This window comes from Myotis lucifugus, unplaced genomic scaffold (assembly GCF_000147115.1).
Source record: "Myotis lucifugus unplaced genomic scaffold, Myoluc2.0 scaffold_125, whole genome shotgun sequence".
Taxonomy (NCBI): Eukaryota; Metazoa; Chordata; class Mammalia; order Chiroptera; family Vespertilionidae; genus Myotis; species Myotis lucifugus.
In genome coordinates, this window is record NW_005871173.1 from 3,405,173 (window position 1) to 3,415,093 (window position 9,921).

Below are 9,921 nucleotides of genomic sequence, written 5' to 3' on the forward strand. Positions count from 1 at the left end.
ACACCAGGGTGTGGTGTTTGGGCTCAGGGTGCACCCATGGGACGGACCACAACGGAGCCGGCTCTGGCTGAGTGGTCACGAGCTTGATGCCCTCACCCGCCGTTTGGGGTGCCGGGTCTGGCCATGTCTGGAGTCAGACGGGGTCAGTGCTGAACGTGGCTGGTGAGTAGGGAGAGTGTGCGGTGGGGTGAATTCCTTTTCTGGGCTGGTTATCGGCCCGCCCGGTACAAGCCAGGCCGGGGAGGAAACACAAAGCTCTTTTCCTTTCTCGCGCCTTCTCCAGGGGTGTGAGGGCTCCTCCCACAGCATCAGGGAGTGGCTACAGGCCAGCTTTGTTCAGGGCTGTCCATTGGCAAGTCTCCTTCTCCTGACCCCTGGGGCTCACGGTGGCCACAGCTTGAGGCTTTGCCTTGATGCCGTGTGTGGATTGCATGCACTGGTTCCTCAGGCTGGTTTACTGTCTGAACTTTAGGGAGGGGTGCAGGGGAGGGAGACGGGTGTTTGTAAAGCAGACGGGCACTGTGGTTCTGAGAGCTCGGGATGGGGGTGGGAGTGTCCCACGTGGCCGCTCCCCGGGGGGCTCCCGGTGCCCAGATGGAAGTGGCCGTGTCACGGGCAGGAAGGCTGGCCTCAGTGGGGGGCGCTGCTGCCTGGAGCAGCCACCTGAGACGCCAGGGCTCCCAGCACGCTTCCCCAGGAGTGAGAGAAAGCTGCCGTCTTTGAGGAAGGCCAAGGGCAGGGCTAGTGCTGCCTTTTTTGAACAAGTAGAGCATTGTGATCTAGATTCGCTTAATTACCCGGCGAGAGAGAGGACAGGAGCATGTGGTGTGCACAGGAAAGGGCCTTCGTCAGCGGAGGACAGGGCTGGCTGCCTGGGAGAATTACACCTGCTCCCAGCTCCACGCTGCCGCTTCCTGGCCCCGTGACCTTGGGCAAGTGGGCGCTTCTCTCCGCTGTGCCTCAGTTTATTTATCTGTGACATGGGGTGAGTGATAATACCTGCCACATGGCGTCATCCCGAGGATGCAGTGAGCTAATCCATGCCAAGCACTTAATGTGCTCAGTGCGCTTGACGCGCGTTGGCTGTTGTCCCATCGTTACGCCAGGGCTCTCCAGAAGCCAGAACGGCCCACCAGGTACGGAAGCGCTGGGACTTCCCTTAAGTTTTATTTCCATCTCATCCTCTTTTACTTATTTGCGATTGCTTTGTAATTCACCTCATGGGATATGGATATGATTTAAATAAGCATGCATGCGTTTAGTAGGATTAATTTAATCACTTGTCATTATCTAATCACAAAACACGTGATTACGTTTTTACTGACGGGATTGCCCGTTAAAACGTGGAGGCCACAGGTCTAAAGAGGCTCCTCTGACATCCGCTGAAAGGCACGTGATGGCTCCCAAGCCAGGCTTGGCTTCCCCTGGCCCTGGCCACCGGCAGTGGCTTTGGGAAAGGACTCCTTGCCCTCCTGCTATGCATGTGTCCCTCGGCAGCCCCAGATGCCCTGGGCCGGGTGCCCCGAGTACGGAGCTCACCGGAGGGGGAGCTCAGTGCTCACGGGGGCCGGGGGAGGGGGGACAGCCGCCGGGGCCGCCCTGCTTGCTTTGGGGCCGTTTTCCGCCGGAGGCGAGGTGACCTGAGTGGCTGTGGCTCCGTCTGCAGGAACCAGCTGCTGCACCTGCCCTTGCGGCAGCACCAGGTGAGCTGCCGGGACTGGCTGCTGAAGGTCATCTGCGGGGTGGTGGCCATCCGCACGGTGTACGCCTCGCACAAGCAGGCCAAGGCCTGCCTCATCTCCCGCATCAGCTGCGAGCGCGCCGGCGCCCGCTTCCTCACCCGCGGCGTGAACGACGACGGCCACGTGTCCAACTTCGTGGAGACGGAGCAGGTCAGTGCCCAGGCCGCCCGCCTGCGGCTCGGAGGGGATGGGGCTCAGGCACAGGTGTCTCCGTGAGGGGGTATTTGAGGCGGTGTCTTACTCTAACGCAGCGGTTCTCAACCTGTGGGTCGCGACCCCTTTGGGGGTCGAATGACCCTTTCACAGGGGTCGCCTAAGACCATCGGAAAACACATATATAGTTACATATTGTTTTTGTGATTAATCACTATGCTTTAATTATGTTCAATTTGTAACAGTGAAAATACATCCTGCATATCAGATATTTACATGACGATTCATAACAGTAGCAACATTACAGTTATGAAGTAGCAACGAAAATAATTTTATGGTTGGGGGTCACCACAACATGAGGAACTGTATTAAAGGGTCGCGGCATTAGAAAGGTTGAGAACCACTGCTCTAAGGGGAAGGGAGCGGGTTATGGGCTCTGCCTGCAGACATGGCATCTCTGATTCATGTCTGATGCTGGGAAAACGCTGCGTACCTGGGTCCTTTCAGCTAGACTAGAGCGAGCACGCCAGGTAACGAGGCATGCGGGGCCCCGGCCGCGAGTTTGACACGCCTGAGCGAGAGGAAGCAGGGTTTCCCCAGGATGGTGGAGGGCGGCAGCTAAACAGAGAGCAGCTGACGACCGATGAGCCAGTGGAAGTTAGAAATCTTAAGGCCAAAGTCGTGGCAGGGTGAGGGAGGAAACGACCCTGTGGCCCTGTTTCACTCTGAATCGACCGAAGCTCCGCCCTAGAAGCCGTCTCAGCACCGGGGGAGGGGGGCAGGATATGGGGGTGGAATCTGCATGTTCGGCCGCCGTGGCTCTCGGCGCCCGCGGGCTAGAACCTTCTGCTGAATTTCTCATTGATCAGTTTCCGAAATCCGTCCTCCTTCCCGGGATGCTGCCTCCCAGCGGTTGTTCCTCTCTGACGTGCCATGCGGAGGCCCTGCCACGTGTAGACCAGCAGGTGGAATAGCTTATAGGACTCGGGAGGCACAGGTGCAGGGTGCGTGGGTGTCAAGCTGCAAAACCTGTGCGTACTTAGTGGCGGCGGCTTTGCCGACGGCAGCTGAGAGGGGTTTCCCGGGGGACTGCAGCCCGTGTAATTCCGCCCAGATCGGAGCGCCTGGCCGTGGGTGCGGGCGGCCGCCTGCCCGGGCTTCCAGACGCACAGAGGAGAGGACGTCCGCTTGTGTTAGACGCTGAGTGGGAGGACCCCCAACAGGAGCCTTAGGATGAGCAGCCCGGCCAGCTTCTTGCCTGTGACTCCTGCTTGTGATATCTTTGCTCCTGGAGGTAGACACGGCAGGTAAATAAGTACCTGGTTGAAAGTGATGGAGAGAAAACGGTGCCCCCAATGGAGGCCGCTGGCTTTTTCTCTCACTCGTGTCTTCAAGATGAACTTGACTTCCTTGTGTTCTCGTGCCTCTCCGTCATCACCACTCTCCACCCGCGTCATTAGCCTTGGATTCATCCAATCCATTCAACACATTGTTATTATTGATCACCTGCCGAGGGCCGGGTGCTGCGGTGGGAAGTGGAGGCCAGAAGTGCAGAGGCTGACCGTGCAAACCAAGTCCCGGGGGCCTGGTGATAGAACCAGATCCCAGAGGCTTCCTCCGTGGCCCTGGAGCCAGGCCCACGCCAGCCGCTGCCTTGGTCTCTGTCCAGCCCTCGGGCCGAGGCCCCTCACTGGCTCCTCTTGCATGGTGTGCCCTCGATTTTTGGATTTCAACCAGTTTTTAAACACTGGGGTCTCGTCTACTGACAGATGAAGTAAGTCATTGGGAAATCAACTGCCCCCCATGTCACTGATTTCCTGAAAGAGGCCGTTTCGACTGAAAATGGAGGAGGACGAGCGTGGCTCCCCAGCTCGGCTTAAACAACTGGAAATTATTCAGAGGCCGCCTCCCCCTGCGGCCCCAGGGAGGGTCCTCCCGGCCTCTTCCCACTCCTGGTGGCTCGGCTGTGGCAGCGCCACTCCAGTCTCTGCCCGCGTCTTCGTCTCCGCGTGGCGCCTTCTCCCCTCGAGCCTCCCCTTTTTGTAAAGACACCGGTCACATGGGAAGGCGGCCCCTCCCACTCCAGTGTGGCCCCACCGTCACTAATCCCATCTGCAATGACTGTTTCCAAACAAGGGCACACTGAGGTGCTGGCGGTGAAGACTGCAGCATGTCTTTTGGGGGGACAGGATTCGACCTTTAGCAGGGACGCATCCGATGTTAGCGCACTCTGCCTTCCATGCAGCACATGTGGCTTCAGGGAAAATCTCTCCACCGTCTCTGCGTTTCACATTTGCCTGCAGACCAGGGGTGCGGCCTCTGCTCTGGTCAGCTCCCTGCAGATGCCTGGGGACTTGGGTTTGTCTCCCGGAGGCCCAGGTCCCTCGCTCCAACCGGTTCCCCACAGGAGCCCACTCCAGGGGAGCTGGGTCTGCCGTGGGCCGTGGCGCTGTGAGCATGTGTCCATGAACGTGAAGGGTATTGCTCCGTAGCCTGGATCGCATCCCCGGCACTGAGCAGTGTCCTCATGGAGAAATGCCGGCCGGGCGGTTTCTTTCTCAGCAGCCCGGCCGAGCAGCTCCCACGGCCGCCCTGGTTTGCTCTCCCTCACAGTGGCCAGCGCTGCCTGCAGTCGTTACACCACCTGCACCTTGACTCCTTTGTTGTCCGTAGAGTAATGGTGGTCACTGTCTGGACACAGACGGCAAGTCCTAACTCAGTGCCTTTTCCCTTTGGAGACCAGGGGATAGAATTCCGTCCCACAGTGTGGCACCCCGGCTGGTGTGATTCCTGTATCCAGGAGCCCGCGGGCCTGACGCTCAAGTCCTCCTCCTGCAGAATGACTAATGCATGTTGATCTGAGCGAGATCTAGCCCATGGAAAGCTACCCGGTAAGGGAGCAGGCTGGTGAGAAGTGGAAAGGCCGGCGGCATCGCCCGGGCCGCCCTGCCAGGCCAGGCTAGAGTTACTCAGATAAAGGGCAGAGCATCTGAGAACCGCCACGGCCCCCCCCCGCCCCCATGAGGCGCGGACCTGTCCTTTCTGTCCTTCAAAACTTCCTCGCAGGCAGCTGGGGAGTTGGTTCACGCTGGAGTAACTGGGGGGCAGGGGAGATGCCGTCTTGAACGAGTGAGTATCGGCTTCCGTGCAGGGGCCGTCCCCCCGGGAGCGTGTGGCAGCTGTGTTGTGTGTGATGACTTAGTGAGCGGCATGTTGAAGGACTCGGTGGCGTGGGGCCAGGGCTGACGACAAGCTCAAGTCTTGACCCGAATGGTCAAGTACAGGACTGACGAGTGCCCTCAAAGGCGCCTTTGGCTGCAGCTTGTTCGTTTCATTCATTCAGCCCTTTCCCAGTTGCCTTCTCTGCTTTGCTGATTGACGAAGTGAAAGTCGAGGGCTCTAAGGAGGGTGTCAGTTAATCCCGAAAAGGGCGGGGGCGTTGCTGGGATTTGCAGGGAGCTCGGGCAGCTGCACAGACCCGGGCGGCCCTGCCTGCTCCAGACTCCGGAGGCTGGTGGGCAGCCAGCATCCCGGGGAGTGCGCCGGCCGGGCCGGGTCAGGGCGCCCACGCCCCGCAGGGCCGGGAGCGCAGGCCTGACGTCCGCTGTCTGCCCTTCTCTCCGGTGTCGGGTCTCAGGTGGCCGGATCCCGTTACCGGCCCGGACATTCGGTCTCGCTGAAGAACACTTCCCTTTATGTCTCCCTGTGGTGCAGACGATCTACATGGATGATGGTGTGTCGTCTTTCGTCCAGATCAGAGGCTCGGTTCCGCTGTTTTGGGAGCAGCCAGGGCTCCAGGTAGGTCATAAAAAGTCTGTGCACGCGTGTTACTGTTCGTCCTGCCTTCTCCCCCCACGGCTGTGGTTTCTTTCCACCATGTTCTTTCATGGCAGTTTCTGGCCTTTTCCCGCAGTGCACTTGGGTTGAGCCCGGCGTGTGTGTGTGTGTGTGTGTGTGTGTGTATTGTGTGTGTGTGTGTGTGTGTGTGTGGTGTGTGCGGAAACATATGCATTGTGTGTAATTTTCCGATCGTGAACTCACTGTTGATGCACCTGCAGTGGGAAGTCTTTGCTGACAGGGAACCGTGTAGTGTAATTGAATAGAATCACCTTGTTAGCTCCCAGATTCCGTACATGAGAACGTGTTAAAGGTGTTTGGGAGTCGTGACAGTCCTAGAGGGCTTTGTGAGGGCCCCGGGCCGGGCAGCGGGCGTGGTTGGCATTGCAGGGGCCCGTGGTGCGGCCACGTGAGAATTGCACAGAGTCTTCTCGTGGTTTCTAAAAATACCCCTGCCGCCCACAACAGCGCTCGGGCCAGCGCCGAGGTATTTGGCATCTGCCTCCTGGGGAGAGATCGAGGGTGCCATGTTCCAAGAGCACGTTTGTTGTCCACGGACTGGCACTGCCTCGTTCACTGAGTTCCTACCCGAGTGTGGGGGGCGGGGGGTGCAGCGCCACTGCACAGGGTCCTGAGGTTCCTCAGCACCATCCGGACCGTCCACCATCCGGACCGTCCACCATCCGGACCGTCCACCATCCAGACCGTCCACCATCCGGACCGTCCTTCTGGCCTGAGGGACGTTGTGCGCTCAGCAGGCCTCTGGCTCCGGGTGACCGCGGTTCGGGTGACTGAAGAGGCTCAGGGCCATCTCCCGGTTTGTGGGGTGTTTGACAGGGCTGAGTCTTACTGGCCCTTGACTTGACCCCGTGTCACCGTAGGGGCTTTGTCCTCCGGTCTGTCGTCGCGCTGTCGTGGGCAGACACGTCAGCTCAGAGAGTGAGATGGACAGATGAGCGTCATCTGGGCTCTGAGTTCTGGGAGGAAAAGCCTCTCTAGCATCCAGCCTGCCCATTAGGAAGGAATGGCTGAGCCGGCTGGGAACAGCTGGTGGCAGGAAGTGGCGGCAGAGCAGCCTCCTGAGCATGATTATAATGTGGAGAATCCCCTGGCGCGCATCCCACAGCGGGCGTGTGCAAGAGCTGGATGAGACACAGATGACATACCATGAACCTCGCCCGTGCAGAGCATGCGAGCCAGTGGTTCTCGTGCGTTTACAGAGCCGTGTAGCCATCATGGAATCTAATTTTAGAACATTTCATCACAGCTGAAACCCTGTGCCCGTGAGCAGTGGCTCCCCTTCCTCCCATCGCTCCCCAAGGCCATAGCAGTCGAGTCTCCATAGAGGGCCCCCTTCTGGCCAGTCCACAGAGTGACACTTGATTTTCTTTAGATTTGGAGATTTCCCCCTGAAACTTCTGGAGCTCTGCAAAAGGAAAGAGGGAGACCACGTTTAAGAAATCCCCAAGTTGGGGGGATGGTCATGACAGAATCCTAGTGTTCGGGAAGGCGCTGTGGAATTCCCCCGCTTCCCCCAGGGCCGAGGTCCCTCTCCCAGGATGTCTGAGGCTGCCTCCAGGCACTGAGCTGGAGGCCATGGTGTGGGCGTCTTCCTTGCAGTGCCCTTGACTTGGGTCTTACCAGGTTATATGGCCCCAGAGTGTGTCTGGCTCTGCAGACCGGCCGTCTGCAACCATGTGTCTGGGACCCTCCATGTCTGGTCTCCCTCTTCTAAAAACAAAGCAAAACCCATTTGTCGTTCCCTCTGTAGTTCTGGTCTGGCCTCCCTTGGTGCAGCCTGACCTGCTATGGAGCAGCTGCCCATCAGCCTGACAGTGTCAGCGGGACCTGGTGCCCCTCAGCCTCACAGTGTCAGCGGGACCTGGTGCCCCTCAGCCTCACAGTGTCAGCGGGACCTGGTGCCCCTCAGCCTCACAGTGTCAGCGGGACCTGGTGCCCCCCGAGCCTCACAGTGTCAGCGGGACCTGGTGCCCCTCAGCCTCACAGTGTCAGCGGGACCTGGTGCCCCTCAACCTCACAGTGTCAGCGGGACCTGGTGCCCCTCAGCCTGACAGTGTCAGCGGGACCTGGTGCCCCTCAGCCTCACAGTGTCAGCGGGACCTGGTGCCCCTGGGTCTCACAGTGTCAGCGGGACCTGGTGCCCCTCAGCCTGACAGTGTCAGCGGGACCTGGTGCCCCTCAGCCTCACAGTGTCAGCGGGACCTGGTGCCCCTCAGCCTCACTGTGTCAGTGGGACCTGGTGCCCCTCAGCCTCACAGTGTCAGCGGGACCTGGTGCCCCTCAGCCTCACAGTGTCAGTGGGACCTGGTGCCCCCGAGCCTCACAGTGTCAGCAGGACCTGGTGCCTGTTCTCCGGCAGCTGGAGCACCTTTCAGATCCTCACACCAGTGCTTCTCCAGAGTCTCCATGCGGTTCCTTCAAAACACATTTCAAAAGGCTTTGTGTCCGTGAATCTTATGAAGGATGTGCTGACCTTTGAGTCTGATGGGCACGTGCATCCTCCAAGGGGAACTGGGCTGCTCCACGGGACCAGCAGGCCGTGCTCATGGTGGGCCTGGCCTCCCTCCCTGGATGTGTGAAGAGCAAGCCTGGGGATGGATGCTGGTTGTCTCTCTCCATGTGGACCTTTCTCCTTCCTTCTTCGTTTGGGTTATTTATAAGCACAAATAGGTTTGGGTGAATAGCTTGCATTTTAAGTTGCACTGGTGCTCCCTCTTGGAGCTGCCCCAGGGAACCTATGAGCCTTGTGGGCCCAGGGTGGGATGGGGGGTGGAGAGGGGGGTGAGCATGGGCAGAGAGGACTGTGGGATACTGATTCCTGTGCGACTTTTCATAGGAATGGTACCCTTGTTAGGAAGTCCTGGATCCTGAGGCCATTTCCAGCAACTGTGTACCTTTCACAGTTCCAGCCCCACCATGGCAGTGGGTTGCACAGTTTATAAACAGCCACATGGGAATTTTACCCCTAAGGCTAATTGCTCTCCTGGAGTGTCAGTTATCGGGTAGGTCTTTTACATACTGTGTGTCTGTTGAAGACTTTGCCCCCCTTGTCACTTAAGAACCTCCCTCCCCCGTCACGTGCACACAGGGACCACGTCTTGCACAGGTGAGTTGGTCTGAGTTCTGAAGCTCCTGTGTCGCCCCACGATGAGCACCTCTGCTGTTCCCATCCGGCCTGCGTCCCCCGCCTCCCCTGTCAGACTGCTAAGCTTTCGGATGCGTCGTGCTGTGCTCATTTGTGTGGTTGTGCTTTTCTTTGTTCCAAAATGTGAGATGGCTTGTAGAACAACAGTTTCAAAAATGACGAAGAGGTTGGGGTGAGGGGAAAAATACTTACAATGAACATGAACTGGAGCCGAGATAAAGTCGTGGATGCGTGTTGTCCATGGGTCTTGCGTGCTTGCCTGAGTGTAAGGCAGCCGTCACAGAAACAAGATCACTTATCCTGTGATTAAGAGCCTAGAACAGCCGTGGGCAAACGACGGCCCGCAGGCCGGATCCGGCCCGTTTGAAATGAATAAAACTAAAAAAAAAAAAGAGACCGTACCCTTTTATGTAATGATGTTTACTTTGAATTTATATTAGTTCACACAAACACTCCATCCATGCTTTTGTTCTGGTCCTCCGGTCCAGTTTAAGAACCCATTGTGGCCCTCGAGTCAAAAAGTTTGCCCACCCCTGGCCTAGAGCCTTGAAGTTATGCAGACCCAAGTTCTAGTCAAGTTCTGATTCTCTTAGGATCCATGTACTTTTTAAAATTGAATTTATTGGGGTGACAGTGAATGAAATTATACAGGTTTCAGGTATACGGTTCTACAAGACGTCTGCATTGTGTTGACCTTCCCAAGTCAGGTGTCCTTCCATCCCCCTGAGTACCCCCTCTACCTTCTTCTACCTCCCCCCCCCCCCTTTCCTCTGGGCATCAGCACACTGTTGTCTGTGTCCATGGGAACCACACATTTGTGAAAAGTTCTAATCTCAAAAAAAAAAAAAAAAGTTCTTATCTCAGAAGAATGTACTTATCTCAAAAATATTATCTCAAAAAATGTTCTCATTTCAAACAAGAAGTTCTTATCTCAAAAACAGTAGAGAAGTTCTTATCTTCTAAGCCTCAGCTTCCTCTTCTGTAAAATGGAGTAAACAATACTGACCTCGGGGAATAGAGAGG

At 57.4% G+C, this 9,921-nt stretch overlaps 1 protein-coding gene across 1 annotated transcript in view; it reads left to right on the top strand.

Moving 5' to 3' along the window:
• Nucleotides 1-9,921, top strand: part of SYNJ2 (synaptojanin 2) — a 49,775-nt gene that overhangs the window by 1,889 nt on the left and 37,965 nt on the right. Inside the window, exons 3-4 of the mRNA XM_023758221.1 lie at nt 1,667-1,892; nt 5,610-5,693. Of these exons, the coding sequence (XP_023613989.1) occupies nt 1,667-1,892; nt 5,610-5,693 (310 nt within the window). The remainder of the gene's footprint in view (nt 1-1,666; nt 1,893-5,609; nt 5,694-9,921) is intronic.